Here is a 17,965-nt window from a genome sequence, read left to right as displayed (position 1 = left end):
ATTACACAGTTTTATTCAGCCCAACGTTTAAGTGTGTGTGTGGAGCCTACTAAGCAGCACGAAAGTAGCTCTACATATTTAATTGGCTACCCTAGCGGGGCCTAAACAACTAAGAAGGTTCCCGCACAATGAAGGTAGGCCTATTTTAGCGCCGTAGCACGGTACCTAGCAGGCAAGGTTAGGTTTGCACGGGATTTGTTTTGTTTAAAGGTCATTATCATTTCTTGCTGTATTAATGACTTGGCAAAAACGTTAAGACAACCTATAATAAAGTGCTATAATGTCACTATGCTGGTACTTAACTCGAAACGTGTTTCGAGTCTCGAACTTGATAAAATATGTGACTCGGTTTTCGAGTCGAGTCAATCTGACCCAACTCGGCTCGGCTCGGCTCGACTCGATAAACCAAGACTCGACCCATCTCTAGTTTTTAGTTTTACTACTTTCTTGTCCTTCCCTAAGAATTACACTTTGCAGGCTTAGCTTCTCTCCCCCCCCCCCCCCCTTTCCCCCCCCCACAAGTTTATTTTTAAATTGAGAACCTGGTTAACCGAATGCCCGGTTAATTCGGTCATTGATAACTCAAGGTTCTACTGTATTTACTTTTTGTGTGAAATGGATTGCATTGGAATTCATGGTATTTAGCCATTCCCAAAAATTTTCTGGAATAACATGCAGAGTAGCAGGTTCTGGATAATAAGGTGAATAGGAACTGAAATGTAAGGTTGGTTGGTTGGTTGGTTAAGTTTGGTTAAGTTAGGTTAAGATATGTTAGCTACATGATTAAAAACAATGTTTTATTTCATACTTTAAATATTATAACAATATTTTTATCTATTGTAGCTGACTTAACCTACCAACCTTTCACTTTATATTATTTGTTTAATTTTTCAGTTGTTACATGTGAAAAAAAAAATGAGCGGGACTTTATCATTCAAATTCAATATTCGTATACAATTTGAACTAAAAAACTGATAATTGTCATAGTTCTAGAACTTTAGTAATAGTGTGGCTATTTAAAGTGCTTGCAATGTTAATGTGTAATATGCCTTGGTACAGTCTGCAGAAAATTACGAATTATGGTGGTCAGCTGGCTTAACACTATATTTGCAGTTTTATCGTTTATAATACATACTAATGTGGCTTAGTATTATTGCAAGGGTACATATTTAGTACACAATAAATTGGACAATGGAACGTATGTCAGACAGTACAAGTGATACACGCCATGGTGAGAAAATTAATTTTTACGTTTGTAATAGGAAACCTCCGACTAGGACAACCTCTTCCTCCATGAAGCTAGACACATTATGAAACCATAATTTAAGTATTTTAATTGTAAGACATTATTTATGCTTAGCACAATCACTATGCAGTTACATACATTCCACATTTTAGAAAATCGTTATGAAAAATGTTTTTAACAAAAAAAGTGTAATATTTTTTACAACAGGTACTAGAGGTGTATAATTTATTTGCACAAAAAATGAAATATAAACATAAATTAGTAGACATTCATTGCAAGTTATACAAAAACTTGCTGAGAAACCTCATGTTTTACACAAATTTTTACTTGTTATAAACTATTAAAAATAGAAACAAGCAGCAATGTCCCATCAGGTCAACACATTCGTGTCAAATCACTAGGCCTAGGTTCATTTGTCACTGTCTCTAGGAACAGTGAAGTCTCTAACATGTACATTATATATCAACGGACAGACAACAATTGTTTATGGTGTACAAATACATATGTTTATGGTGTACGAATACATACTCTGTATCATTAAATGCCAAAATAGTCTGTGCGTATAGGAACACATAGGTTACTACATAAAAAGTGTACTTAATAGAAAATAAATAGCGCTATGATAAAGAAAATTCATCACAGAGATTATTAGAATGATAATTTAAAGGGAAATTATGTTCTTTAATAATTTTGAGCTTAAATAAACAGACATTAAAAATTTTATTACAACACTAATAGATAGTTTGAGCACCAATTCATACCAAAGATGGCAAACCTTTGTGATTAATTTGATTCCCACAAACTACAAACACATGCATCTAGATGTAATCCCACGCCTACTCAAAAGCTATCTTCTTCCATGGTTTTTACAAGGGACTAGCACTTTGTATCAATTAAGGGTGTGTGAAGCTTCGGTAGGTCAAAGAGGAATCAAAGATTAATTTTTTCCAAGTTTGTTTTTGGGAAATTATAAAACTACAAAGTTTCTGAATAATTTTCCTTAGAGCAGAATATGTTAAAAGCTCTATTTCATGCCATTGTTTGAATCATGAATAGGCTTGTGCGAATATTCAGTTGTTTACGGATACCGCTGTGCTGATGTCGAAAGTCTGGAATAATTTTGAGATCACAAAATAATTGTCTAGTGGGGCAGAGACAAAATTTCCACAGGATTTGCGTAATGTTTTAGGTTTATTTATGTGCAGTTTTTTGTTACATCTGGCCACATAAATTTTGAGAAGACTAATATAGTAAAGCCAAATTTAACATAATAATTCAAAAACATTACTAACACCCAAGTTATCAGCTTAAGTATTTTATGGAGAAGAGAGTGGAAGGTCGTTAAAATTTATTAGAACTGACAGCATCCATAAAGATCAGAAACCTGGCATGCCAGCTCTGTGATTAGTTTCGTTCAGAACAGGGCAGCGAAGAGAAAAAAAAACTTGTTTTTCTGGTGGATAATACACAGTGAACGACATCCGGATACAGGCCTACACTCACACTCCTAGTGCAGTGACAGCTCAGGCAGTTATCTTGTCACACATAGCCCAGCACTTTAGTTAAAACAAGTCAAAAAATATAATCCTTAAATGTTAATATATATTAATGTAAATAATTATTTATTTTCACATAGAGAAAAATTCAAACAAATTTTTAGACCTTGTCATGTTTAAATATAGATTTAAACTGCTCATTTAAAATTTTTTTAAACCAACCCTCTTGAATTTTCCTTACACATACAGTAGAGTCCCGCTAATCCGAAAATCCGCCTAATCCGAACAGGGCTAGGATGTAAAAAGAAATATTTTTATAACAATTATGAACCTTGAAAAGCAAAGAAAAACAAGTTCTTTTTCAAGTAATGTCGTACATTTATTAATATGTACATAAGACAATTATGATTTATCTATTTCTCCTTCAACTAAAAAGAAAAAAATATGATTACGTACATAGTACTTAAATATTTACGTATTTATATTATGCTAAATACGCTAAATAATAAAGGTGTGTTTTGTGTCTGATCTTTAATATTTGACACATCAGATGTTAAATAGCCCACGCCTCATAAAGACCATAAATGGCATTATATAAGAAAATTCCGCCTAATCCGAATTTTCGCTAATCCGAACAGGGTTCAGTCCCAATTAGTTCGGATTAGCGGGACTCTACTGTACTGCAATTGCCTTACATATTCACTTTGGACTGTCAATTAAATTTTTTTTTGTGCTGAGCCTATTTTGATTACTATTAAAAATATTTTATATTTTTCTTTCAAAATTTGAATATTTCAACATAAAGTATGTAATTGTAGCTGACTTAACCTAAACCAACCTTTCACTTAAGTATTATGTATTTATCTAATTTCCCAGAAGCCACTACACTACACTTTTACTTTTTCTTTCAATATGTATTTTTATACATGGAAAAAAAAAATTTAGTGGGATTCTAATTCTTACTATTCAAATTTGATATTCGTATTTGAGAATAATTTGATATTTGTACCGTATTCGAATCAAACTAAAAAAACTGATACTCGCACAGGTCTAGTCATGAATAACATCTGTGGTGTCCACTAGCTGCATTTTTTACCGGGAGGGAACCACTCAAGCCATAAACAGCTGCGACTGGACTCTCATTCATGTTCAGTGTGTTATTTTGTCTGTAAAGTCATAAATAAATTCTGCATGGTTGATCATTCGTAATGATTAATTTATACATTGTTTCACTACATGATAAAAATTAACTATTTATTACACCACCTGGCAAATGAATTTTTAGGACTTTATGTGAAAATTTCTCACATTTTTAATATCACAGTCCTTTCTTTCGTTCATAGTAAGCAAAACTAAAAGCAATACAATAGTGATCTACAATTTGCAGGAACGTACCGATTTTTATTAGAAAGTTAAACTTTTCGGACACATTTCCCACATGATTAAAGAATAAGGGGGGAAAAATGGTTATGTTGAAAGATGGAAGACATATTTCAGAAGGAAAAAAGTGTTCACAAGGAATGAAATCTACAAGTTTATATACAAATGTACTGCCTCCTTTTTGATGACCAATCCCCTTTAAAATCCTGTACCATAAGTTACAGACCATGGCTTCTCTACACAAAAATGTACCATATAAACAGCTTAGTGAATTTTTCCTATGCTGAGCTATCAAAACAGTAACCTACTACACAGATTTCAAAAAACAAAAATTCAAATAAATGGGATTATTTGTATGTAATAGAGATAAAACTTACAGCACACATTTATTCATTGAGTGCTTCGAATTATGAAAATTAATTGTAATTAAATGGATCCTCTAACCTTACAAAATAAACTAATAAATGAAAGCTATGACTGATAAGCGATAAAACATTTGCTATATTAACTAATTAATTATATTGTACGCCATCGCGGGAAGCCAATGTTTCGCCATCTCTGGTTGGAGTAGGTTTTAGACTTTACAGGCAATCACTTCACTTCATTCACAGTTAAGTTAAGATCAGTCCCGTTTTTTTCAAAAAATTAAAAAAAAAATGGAAGTAATTGTGTATGTTTTGCTGAATTACTGGTCATTTGCTGTTACTATGAATAAATTCCATTAATATAAAAAAAACTATAATTTAGATGAACACATGTTTTATGTTTCACTCTCATTTTACTAAAATAAGATTTATCTTTTGGCCAAAGGTACAGCAGTTAAAACACCCTTCATCAGGTTGAGATGGACTAGTTTTACATAATTTCAATGAGCATGTGCTAATACTCACTAGGCACTCAATACTCATGCTTCAAAATGATGTTTTAACTTTCAACTGAGGATTTAATTTTGTGGCCAGAATAAATTTTAAAGTGGAAAGCTCATAAACATCACAATAGGAATTCAGTACTGAGCTACATTATGTTGACAAAAAATGCTGTAGGGTGTCTATTATTTTGTTTCTTAATTAATAATTATTAATTAATATTTTAATACAAGTGATATACTGCATTTGTGCAAACTAATACTGATGTTTACGAGCTCAATTACATAGTTTAAACTTAATGTGAATGCACAGCATCATATAAGTTTGTGATATCTTTACAGGCATTATTATATCAAAACATTTTTGTCAAGGGGCTGACAACAATAATATTGTTAACTATGTACTGTACACAATAACAATCTTAATGTGACCACAGTTATGCCAACAGAGAATAAATAGCACTTTGAAAGACTGTTTACCTATAAACTATAAACATCTTCAAAAACATAACTTATATGTTTAAGAGCAGTTTCAAAAATTTCACAATATCACACTGATAACTATAAAAAATACACTGTACATGTATACATAAAGAATGTGATAATACTCCTGGTAAAGAGTATTGTGTAATACTACTAAGCTGACATGCCAGTTCCTACACCTGTATGCCCCAATGGATTGTGATGTACTGCAAACCAGCAGATGGGGTTTATCACACCTGCAACAGGACAGTTTGGAGTGGTACTGCACAGATATACGAGCAACAATAACACTACATGAAATACAGTAAACTCTCAATTACCTGTGTTAACTGGAACCTACCCATACCCAGATAACTGAAATACTGTAATAAAAAAAACAACTGGATAATCAGTTTTATGTTAAGGACCACCCTTGAATTTGGTTCATACAGTATATTTCTCTGCAGTAGGATTCTAAGCACAATTGAAGTCTCTGTGTACCGTGTCTCAGCTTATTGGAATAAACAATACAGCACTGTTGCCATGCTGCCGTTCTGTGTATTTAATTTTTCTACCCCTTGATGGCAAGTTATTCTTTCTTCTCATTTCATTGTCCTTTCATAAAACTAGCATGCAGAGAAAATTGTGTCAGGCTGGATGAATATGTAAGTAGCACTTCAATTCTCTGAGGCGTTCTTTACACGGACATAAAACAGGAAAAAGTTTCCATAAATTAAAGATGGATGCAGCAATACATATGAATGTTGCAGTGTTTATCACAAAATGTTGCAGTTACAAGCATGGAAAATAAATCACACGAGGAAAGTATACTTTTGGCATCATGAAAAACTGTCGTGATAAGACATGTGAAGATTGCCTTCACTATGTTACTAGTTTACGGTTATTTACATCGGCTGAAGAGAGAATGTTAACTCGACACTTCTCAAAATAACATCATGCAAACCATGCACACACATATTCTAACTAGTTTTTTTCTTCCAGAGTCCCTTTCTTCAGTGCAAACAGGCGGGCAGAAAGTGACATAACAGCACATAAAAAAACAAGAAACAAGATAAAGACTGGAGACTTAAAGCAGTGGTTGGGCATACCTGTTAGATTTAAAGTGTGACAAATGTGATAACCAAGGGATTAGAAGATAAGAACATTGGACCAAACAGTTTTCTGACAGGGTAACAGGGTGGTTAAAAATAGGTATAGAATGGCTAAGCAAAGTAGTACGCCACAGATATGTCATCATTTTTTTTTACCAGAGTTAACGTACTTCAATGTAAATATACAGGTTTCTACAAATACCAAATACCTGGTGAACCAAATTCAGAACTTTTCCAAAACATTTAGAAATTTTTTTTTTGTATTACCGGATGATTATTTGTACACAGAATGTAGATGATACGAGAAATTAAACGTATTACAAAATACACCTATTATTCACAAGAATGTGATGATTTTTATATTAGGAAAAAAAAAAAAAACTTTTTCAGAGATTATTTTCATTTATTTATTTATGCTGTAACCAACTCGTCGTGTCTTACATGTTTCTATATGTACTTAAATGCAAAAGCTTGGAAGCACTGAGCAAAAGTTGGGAGCGAGCCCTAATACCATAGCATCTCCCAGAGGTGACACAAGTGGAAACAAGATGAATTTAGAGCACTCACTGGAGACAAGGCAAAAAAATCTTAAAGACTACGGTGTTAGTTTATAAGCATATTCCTTTTATTGTTGACATAGGATTATATATATATATTAGATCCAATTATTTCTCCCTCTTTTTGTTACACAGAAATTTCTATTATTACAATGCAGTCTTAATTTAAACTTGTTTATACCTCATTTGAATATAATTGAAATCGTGTGATTACGAAGTTACTCTCTCGTTAAGTTACCAAATGTTGCAACTTATTCTAGCCCGGCCGGGGATCCAACGGAAGTTAACATACATTATAAAAAGTAGGATACAATATCGAATTTTAACCATACCAACTTCACTTGTACCCTTATAATAAATTATTTCTGAAATTACATTATTATTTAATCATTTCGAGGCTGCTGTCATTTACAATTTTTGTTGTAACAAAACAATGTTATTGTCCTTAACAGTGATTACAGACTAATTTCATAGTCCTGTTGGCTGGCGCATGTCGTCAAGAAGGATAACAATGGTGGCCGAGAAGAAAGAGAAGCCCGCTGCAGGGTCGCTGGTAGCAAGGGTTGCATCTGTAGTTGAATTTGGAACTCGGGAGACGCCCGGGGTGGTACTTAAACCCACATCGTGGGTTGCAACTCGCAGATTAATCCATGCAGGAAATGTGACACGACCGCGGGTGTCGAGCAAAACTACTATACACTTTCGGCACTACCGAATACTGCTTAAAATCAATAATGAAAATACAATTTTTCAGGAACACTCCCGGATCACAAGCGACTACATACTAAGTAGCCAACTGGAGAGATCACTGGAAACAAAATTTAACTAGCGAAATAATTCGCGGACGACGTTCCAGGACACGATCTGGGCTCGGTCGAGACAGAAGGACGACTTCATCTCATCATGGGAAGTGCAGTACATTAAAATGCCGAAAGGTGCCTGGGGGCAAAGAAGAGGGGGATCCAGGGCTCTGATTGGCTGGTACCCCGTCAGTTAGGGGCCTATGCATCAACAGGGGGAAGGAGGGTATGTGTGTATTGCAGGTGGACGGCAGTCAAGGGGCAACTCGTAGAGGGGTGTAACAGGCTGGGATGGGGGGCAATCTCGTGGCGAGTTACGGAACTAAGTGCAGTTGGTTGCCGAGGCCGCCACGAGAGATCGCGGTGGAGGCACTGCACATAAGCTAGGACCAAAGGGGCGACACTGGCGCTCCGAGACGAGAGGCTGGGGAAGTAGATGGGTTCGTGGTCGAGACATAGGTCGCAGAGAGCGCGAATGTGCCGCGCTCAGGCGGGTAAAGACGGAACTGAGATATAAACTTTAGTTCACGATACCACCGAGAGGTACCGTTTGTGGTATAGCTGCGAAAGGGAAGACCTTGGTAGGAGCACTTCTCGGAACAGGGTGGGTGGTGTAGGGGGGGGGGGGGGGTTTATGCACAGTCAGTGGGAAAGCGGGGGTCCGGCCCGAGGCTACGTGCCTGGCCGGGGTGTAACTTGGGCCGAGAGGCCTGACCTAACTCGCCTACCGCAGCTGAGTCTCAGGTCGGAAGCCGACCCTGAGAAGCTTGCCGAAGCACATAACAAAACGTGAGTTCGTGACAGAATGGATCAGGAGGTACTAGATAACACGCCAGGGCGTGTTCTGGCCGGTGGGAACTAATGTCTGTCCAGCAAAGTCGGCTGGACACAGTTATCCTGTGCTGAGTGAGCCTGGGAAAGGACTGACAGCAGCTTGGCAAAGTTTAAATGGGAGTGAGCCTTAGAAGGGAAAAGTTTAAATATGACAAATATTTAGGAGAAACAAAGTAAATTTAAATTGAAGCAAAAGGTTTTGGAAATGCTAATCCGAGGGAATTTTTGGCACAATGCACATGTTGAGGGTTGCTGTGTACTTTTTTTAATTGTGCGACTTGGTGCCTTCTTGCACCACACGTTGGACCTTGGGACAGTGCTGCGATCTGTGGACTAAACGGACAGTTACGCATCATCATGGCGTCGGTTCGAATGTTGATGTATGTGCTCGAACATTTTTGGTCCTCCGGGCCGGATTATAACGCAAATCAAGATTAACGGATGGTGAAAGTGTTATAATAACATCTAGGGAACGATTTTCAAAATATTTTGCACGGGAAACGGTATAGGGACCTATCGGTGACGCGTGGTTGTAATGCCGACGGCTTATAATTAATGACGGACATTGCGAAGGTAGAAATTGATAATTATTAGAAGAGTGAAATTATGCGGCAGTGCATCTATGTTTACGGTTATTAAGGGCACACAAGAGTCCTTACGCGGGGATTAGTGAAGTTACGCACACAAAAATAACTAAGTCAAAAACAGAGGGAAACGCTTACCTACTAGATAAGCACAATGGCGGCACAAACACCGGAATTGCAACACGTAATTTTAAACTTTTTATTGGGCAAAGCCGATGAAGCCCGTGATTTATATGAAGCGTCGGAGGAGGATGCATCCAAATTGGAGGATTTTAAAATTGTATTTGAGGAAGTTATAGAAAAAAGGAGTGAATTACTAGCAAATTTCTTTGCTATGTGCACTAACCCCCCCAGTGATAAGGTCGATATGAGCGAAGTCAAGCAACAGTTCGCGGTTTATGAAGTAGTGTTCAGGGAATTGCGTAAATTATACAATAAACAGACGTCAAGCCAAAGTGAGGTTAAGGCACCAGGTGACACAGTGCCTAACACGGGATCGCAAGCCACGTTAAGTCCCCACGTGTCAATGTTGCCTGCATTACCGCTACCGGTGTTCGGCGGTAACCGCGCTGAGTGGAAGGGATTTGCGGAACTATTTAACTCTGTGGTTGGCCAATGTTTGCACTTGACTAAAGTGCAAAAAACTCACTATCTGTTAGGATGCCTTAAGGGCGAGGCGCGGGACTTAGTTTGCAACATACCAATCACGGAAGGTAATTATGATGTAATATGGGGCCTTTTGGAAAGGAAATTCTTGAGTGTTCGGATCACAGCGACCATCCATGTGCAAAAAATATTGCATTTGGCTCAAGTAGACAGTCGCAGTGAGAATGCCCTTAGCAAGTTTGTAGCCTGTGTCGAAGAGAATGTAAATGCCCTGAAGGCATTGGAATTCCCTGTCGAAAAGTGGGACTTCCTCTTATTGAACATTTTGTTAGAGAAGCTTGATTCACCTTTGAAACAGGGGTTTGAAATGTCAAATGAAAAGGACATTCCCTCCTACCGCAATCTCTTGAAGTTTCTGGACAAGAGGGCAAAGGCAGCAGAGCAAGTCCATCTGTCTTCAGTTAGGAGTACCAGGCCAGTCTTCTCACAAAACACTTCAAGCAACCGGGTTCTTAACATAAATAAGTGGCGACCGATGAATGTGTCAGACTCAAACATACCTGGTTTTAGAAAGACTACACTTGTTTCAACTCAAGACAACCTGAAGTGTAGTGTGTGCGACGGATTTCATGGATTGCACACCTGCCAGGAATTTCGTTCAAGGTCAGTTGAGGATAGACGGAAGTTAGTGCAGGCGCAGAGGCTCTGTTATAACTGTCTGCGGGGACAACACGTGGCAGCACAGTGTAAGTCTAAGTTTCGCTGCCAACTCTGCCAGGGCAGTCACCATACACTCCTCCACATTGTCACGGGACAGGGGCCTAGGAACTACGCAGCGAGCTCAGATGACGATGGACGGGGTGAGGAAGAAAGTCCAGCAATTACCATGTGTGCATCAGAAGAAATGAGGCCGGTCAATCCACCCACCACAGTGCTGTTAATGACGGCATTGATACGCATCAAGGACGGTGCAGGTCAATACCAAGTGGTTCGTGCGCTACTAGATAGTGCTTCGCAGTCTTCCTTCATCACAGAGGCGTGTGTACAACGGCTGGGACTAAGGCGACATCGTACAACTGTGAGTATTGCTGGGGTTGGCAACACTTTGATCCCGGAAGCCAAGGGATCAGTTATTTGCGAGATTAGATCACACCAATCACCAAAACTTCACATCACCAGCAAGGCATTAATTCTTAAAAGAATAACCAAGGACCTACCATCAACTAAGATTGCCACTGGAAGCTTAGTGCATCTAGATGGCCTGCCGCTGGCAGATCCCCAGTTCTCTGTGCCCAGTGCCATAGACATGCTGCTCTCTGCGGAGGTAGTGGCAGAAGTAATGACAGGTACTAAGATTCACGGACCGCCTCATGCCTTCCAAACCCTATTCGGATGGGTACTGGCAGGCAATGCTCCATGTGCACAGTTCACTCAGCAGGCATCAGCATCATTACTGGTACGCACTGACATGTCACTAGACCTCGCTCTTCAACGGTTCTGGGAGGTTGAAAATCTCCCTAGTAAAACCTTCACATCCAGGGAAGATCAGATCTGTGAACAGCACTTCCAGGAGACTCACAGGCGTGACAACCAAGGCAGGTACATGTTGAGGCTTCCGTTTGCACGTTCAGCGGACATGTTGGGTGATTCATTCACAACTGCCCTCAAGCGATTGCAGGGGTTAGAGCGTAAACTATGTCGATCCCCCCAGTTGCTTCAGCAATACCAGCAATTCATGGAGGAGTACGAAAGCCTGGGTCATATGTCAAAGATTGGGACATTGACACAGGATGCCGACAGCAAGGTGTCTGTATCGTTAAGGGCGGATGCGCGTAACCAACCCCTGTACATTATACCACATCATGCTGTGGTCAAAGAAGATAGTTTAACGACTAAGGTACGCGTAGTATTTGATGCATCGTCGGAGACGACCAATGGACCCTCCTTGAACAAGTTGCTGTTGTCTGGTCCTAAATTGCACAAGGAGGTTGCTGACATAGTGCTGAATTTCCGAACATCAGCAATTGCGATAACAGCTGATGTATGCAAGATGTATCGTCAAATCGTAATTGATCCTGAGGATAGGAAGTTCCAGTGTATTTTGTGGCGTAATTCGGTTAGTGACCCCATACATATATTTGAGCTGAACACTGTAACGTATGGACTATCATCTTCACCCTTCCAAGCGCTCCGAACCATGCAGCAGTTGGCAACAGACGAAGGCGCTAACTATCCTGTAGCTGCTCACACTCTGTTACATGATGTTTTTGTCGATGATATTGTGACCGGAGCTGATACTGTAGGTGATGCACAGGAATTGAAAACTCAGCTAGTGGCGCTACTCGGAGCAGGTGGCTTCCAACTTCACAAATGGTGCTCCAATAATGGAAATGTAGTCGGCACCCATGACACTGTTCAGGCTGATATGAAATTTGACATTACGAAGTCGGTGAAGGTGTTAGGAATACATTGGACGCCATCAAAGGATGAGTTTTGCTACAAGGTAAAGGTACCCACTGTACCGAATACCAAACGTGGTATTCTGTCCTTCATAGCTCGATTGTATGACCCATGTGGCTGGTTGGCCCCAGTGATTACAGCCAGTAAAATTCTGCTGCAAGTGTTGTGGACTAAGGGTCTTGGTTGGGACGACCAAGTTGACGAAGACATCTTGTCTGAATGGGAGAGCTTTACAGCAGCGTTACCATTGTTGTCTCGGGTACGAATACCCCGATTTATTCCATTGCAAGAATTGGACGTTCAGTTTCACGGGTTCTGTGACGCGAGTGAGAAGGCCTATGCTGCAGTCATGTATGTTAGGTGTGTGACAAGGAGCGGTGAAGTTACTGTGCGCCTGCTAATGGCAAAGTCAAGGGTTGCTCCCTTAAAGACATTGTCCATTCCAAAACTTGAGCTCTGTGCTGCACACTTGTTGAGTAAGCTATGCTTACATGTTTTGGCACTTTTCCAGCCCAAGGTCAAGACTCCAGTGTTGCATGCTTGGACAGACTCAACTGTTGTCCTAGCTTGGTTAAGAATGTCTCCACACAAGCTGCAGACATTTGTAGCCAATAGAGTGGCTGAAATTCAGAGTGCTGTGCCGCCAAGTGCCTGGAAGCATGTTCCCTCGGAATGCAACCCAGCTGATGCAGCTTCTCGTGGATGCTTGCCAGTCCAACTGCTGGAGCAGTCTTGCTGGTTCGGCGGTCCTGGATGGCTGTTGCAAAAGGAAGAACATTGGCCATCACAGGCGATGAAACACCACGGGAGCATTCCCGAACTGAAACCACCCTCAGTTGCAATATTGGTTGCTCAGCTTGAAAAGAAGTCAGAGGACCCTCTAGGTCTTATCCAGAATGCATCTTCATTGAGTAAACTTCAGGCTGTGGCAGCATGGGTTCTGCGGGCGAAAGCAGGATTCCAGAAACAACAGTACTTACAGGACACCATTTTAACCTTCAAGGAAAGGGAGGCTGCTTTAACTTACCTGATCCAAATGACCCAATTATATTTCTTTAAGGATGCCATCACTGCCATCAAGAAAGGGGAACCATGTAGTAAGAATATTCAGGCATTGGCACCCTTCATTGACTTACAGGGAGTCGTCAGGGTGGGCGGCAGGTTACAACATGCCTCTATTCCTGAGAGGACGAAGCATCCTATTCTGTTACCGGCACAAAGCAAACTTTCAGAGTTAATTGTGATTCACTTTCATGTTGGCCACCTCCATGCGGGCCCACAGACGACTTTGTGTCTGACACGGCGTCAATACTGGATAGTCTCTGGAAGAAGTCTAGTTCGCAAGCTGCTTCACAAGTGTATGAATTGTTTCAAGGTGAAAGCTACGGCATTGAAACCACTCATGGGCGCACTACCAGTCGCAAGACTTACTCAAGTCAGAGTGTTTCGCTCTGTAGGAGTTGATTTTGCAGGACCATTTCTCACTACCCCAGTCAGAACACGAAGAAGAGTGACGTATAAGACCTACATGTGTTTGTTTGTCTGTATGGCCACTAAGGCAGTACATCTTGAAATGGTGACTGATCTTTCTGCAGACGCATTCTTAGCAGCCTTGAAACGGTTTGTCTCACTCCGAGGAACTCCCACGGAAATCTACTCTGACAATGGTACAAACTTTGTGGGTGTCAGTAACCACTTGAAGGAACTATACAAGACACTGTGGTCAGGCGAGCCTCGACAGCACATCCTGGGTGAAGCAGCTCAACGAGGTATCAAATGGCACTTCAACCCCCCGCAAGCCCTCACTTTGGGGGCCTCTGGGAGGCGGCTGTTAAAATAGCAAAACAACACATGAAGCGAGTAGTGGGAAACCTGCTTCTTACCCTAGAGGAATTTGTCACTCTGCTAGCACAAATATCAGCGGTGATGAACTCTCGGCCACTGTGTGCACTATCAACAGACCCTGAAGAGTATGATGTACTCACTCCAGGTCATTTTCTGGTTGGCGAGCCAATGACTGCTGTGCCAGACCACGATTTGATGAATCTTTCCCTAAATAAGTTGGACAGATGGCAACTTGTTACCCGCTTGCAACAGACAATGTGGAAACGGTGGAGTGTGGAGTACCTCCACACACTTCAACAACGTGCTAAATGGACCACCCCAACACCTAACGTACAACTAGACCAGCTGGTTTTGGTCCAAGAACCCAATATTCCTCCACTTAGATGGAAGACTGCGAGAGTCACAGCTCTCCATCCAGGCCAAGATGGGATAGTGCGTGTTGTCACACTGAAGACTCCTCATGGGACATTTGTGAGACCAGTGGCTAAAGTTTGCCCATTGCCCATGAACTAACCGAACTAGTTCTTGGCTAGTTCACATTCTTGTTAGGGATGCCGTAGAGTGGAGTAGTTTTTTTTGTTTATATGTTTACCTGGTGATTATGAAAATACTTATTTTCGGTGGGCGGAATGTTGAGGGTTGCTGTGTACTTTTTTTAATTGTGCGACTTGGTGCCTTCTTGCACCACACGTTGGACCTTGGGACAGTGCTGCGATCTGTGGACTAAACGGACAGTTACGCATCATCATGGCGTCGGTTCGAATGTTGATGTATGTGCTCGAACAGCACATAATTGAACTGGGTCTGTCTTTTGCCATCATCGTACATTCTGACATTGCTGTAGAGCACCCATTAATGGAAAGAATATTTTTTTTATTCTAATATAGGTGTGTGTGTGTGTATGTATATATATATATATATATATATTTCAGTTTCATTACTATTCTATGACTTAATTAATTTTGTGACCTGTAGACAGTATAGTAAGAATGTGGTTGAGAGTAGTATTTCATGGCAACACTATATAATACATAAAAGAGGGCTTTGTGAGTAAAAATTATCAAAATATTGATTTGAGGAAGCACCTCCTGGATTTCGCCACATCTAATCTGAAAGTAGCAGCATTCAGATCAAAGTGTTGCTCGGTATCGAAGAATCGTCAGTTTGGATCCTCGCCACGCGAGGAAGACTCCTCAGGAACGTACAGTAACCCACTGCTGGCACTGCACAAACACGACAAGCATCAACCCGGCTCACCGAGCTGCCGCCGGGGGTCGGGCGGGACTGGCGAGCGCGCTAGCTCTTCATCTCGTCCAGGATGGCCGACGCCGCGGCCTGCACGTCCCAGTCGCACTGCCGCAGCGTCATCTCGCACTGGTGTCGCGAGGCCAGCCCCAGCCTGCGAGCACACGCAGGTTCGCACGTTCCTCCACCATCCGCACAAACAGTTTTTCTCTAATTTGCGTCATTGTAGAGACCCGACAAATTCGCGGGTTCAACGACCTCCAAGATAGACTCCAATACCCTCTACACACTCAGGCAAATGCCAACTGTTCATTGGCTGCTGACTTGTAAGTCGTCTCGACTTGGGTGGCCTGTGATTCGACACTTCTATGAGTGAGGGTCTCTAATTGGCCCTCAGTACTCCAGATAAACAGTGAACCATTGACAGAAACAGCACTAAGGTATAATTATTTGAATTTTAGCATAACACGAAATGAACCCGCAAATTTTACGGGTCTCTACTCATCACTAGGGACAAGATTATATGGTGAATTGTGATACAACCGAAATAACACAGAAAAGCATGTCAATAACCCATATACATAACACCAAATTAAAGTTAATACACCACACAGCACCGGAACGCAATTGAAATCATGAAACTAATCAGCATTTTTAAACAAAACTTTTAAATATTAAATTCAATGAAAGTAACTTATTTAGCTTGATGTTTAATAAAAAAGATTATTCGAGAAAGTATACATTTTTATAACCTTGCAACTATTAGTCACTCATTTTTACATTACGATCTTAGAACATGTTTCAAACACAAAAATACCTAACTGATTTATTTTATTTGTTTTGGTGCTGTTATATATACTTATTACAAATCTTTATATTGAAAAAATGCATCATGTATCAGTCAAAATGACACTGTTTTGGAGGAATTAGTTTCATGGAACATTTAAGTATCATATTTGTTCATTAATTAATATGTTATCCATTTTAATAAACCTATTTCATAAAAATTAAAACATTAACACTGAAATCTCCGGTTTTAAAAACAAAATTGGTCGAAAATAAAACCAAAAATCTTGTCTCTACTTATCACTGACAGTCACATACAATGAAACACATCAGGGACCCGTAGTAAGGACAAATCTCAGCCTTCATCTGGAGTTATTCAGCAAACCTTGGGCTACTTTTAAGTCAGGATCGCCGATATGGGATTAGAACCGAAGTCTGTGACCATGCCACTGTGCCGTCTTGTTTCATTCCACCAAAAATTACTATACTATCTTAGTTTGTGTGTTGTTTATGTTGTTTTCGTTATTTACTCAAGTCTTTTGTTGTTGAATACATTGGACATTTTTGTCAAAAAATCAAAGCATTTTTAAATTTTAAATATAGTAATAATCTTCCCCCAGATCATAAATTTATTATGTATTCAGGAATTAGCACTCCTTCCATTATAAACACTTGTCAACATCGTGTGTTGGTGTATGAGTGTGGAACAGAGGAGAGATGCTAAACATTAGCCACAGAAGCTCAATGTCAATACTTCTGAAACTGCAGTTTAAGATATGCACAGTAATAAGTGTCACTATTGCGTAAATTACTCATAAACGTATACACATTACCAGTTAATTTTTTTTAATAATAACAATATACAAAATAAGATAGTCCATATGTTTTTTTAACACTGACTTGGATTACCAAATGCAGAAATACTGGAAAAAAAAATGTTAATTAAAAAACAGCTGATATTAAATTATTGTAATGAGCCATGTTCCAAATACACCATTTTCTACTATCAGTACTCTGGTGTCAAAGCACAGCACTATGTGTAGAGGTAACAGATGACAAATACTGGCGCAGATTTTGAAAGTGGCAAGCAAGATTAGTAATAATTAATAATTTATCTGAAGAAAGAAGATTATCCTTCAGGATTTTAAATGACTTTAAACAGGCAGAAATGAAAATAAACTACATATAGTCTTTCAGATTATCGTACTAAAATACCCACTTAACCACTATATTATCTGCTTTGACATGTCCAAATTTCCATCAGCAGGCGCAATGATCATAAATCGTTCTATTACTTTGGACATGGTATGATTATTTAAGATATTTAAAATTAAATTATGATGTGATGTTATATACAAATAATAATTACATTATCTCCTGATTTATGCACAAAACTGGCACTGAGTCTTTTGACATCATCATACAGTCTTACATTGCTGTACTGCACTCATTAATGGAAAATTAAAGTTATTAATTACAAACCAATCAATAAAATGCCATGCAGCACTAGAACTGTACCTGCTCATTAAATACTTTTGCTATGCTAAAACATTTTCATCCACACCACCAAGCAGTACCATGCAACAACATACAATGAACAGTATAAGTGACAAACGTGTGCAGAGGCACATTTCTGTGCAAACCGCAGAAAGTTTTCTATCAAAACTCATGCTAAGTCAAGTAAAAT

The 17,965-nt window shown here is 39.5% G+C and overlaps 1 protein-coding gene across 1 annotated transcript in view; it reads right to left on the bottom strand.

Moving 5' to 3' along the window:
- Positions 1-1,440: 1,440 nt before the first annotated feature.
- The window catches only part of LOC134536774 (activated Cdc42 kinase Ack), a 69,139-nt gene continuing 52,614 nt past the window's right edge, over positions 1,441-17,965 (bottom strand). Inside the window, exons 15-16 of the mRNA XM_063376689.1 lie at positions 15,505-15,646; positions 1,441-5,706 (exon numbers count right to left, since the gene is read on the bottom strand). Coding sequence (XP_063232759.1) covers positions 15,544-15,646 — 103 coding nt within the window. The 3' untranslated portion in view covers positions 1,441-5,706; positions 15,505-15,543. The remainder of the gene's footprint in view (positions 5,707-15,504; positions 15,647-17,965) is intronic.

Source organism: Bacillus rossius, chromosome 11 (assembly GCF_032445375.1).
Source record: "Bacillus rossius redtenbacheri isolate Brsri chromosome 11, Brsri_v3, whole genome shotgun sequence".
In the NCBI taxonomy this organism is placed as follows: domain Eukaryota; kingdom Metazoa; phylum Arthropoda; class Insecta; order Phasmatodea; family Bacillidae; genus Bacillus; species Bacillus rossius.
This window is presented reverse-complemented; position numbering and strand designations above follow the sequence as displayed.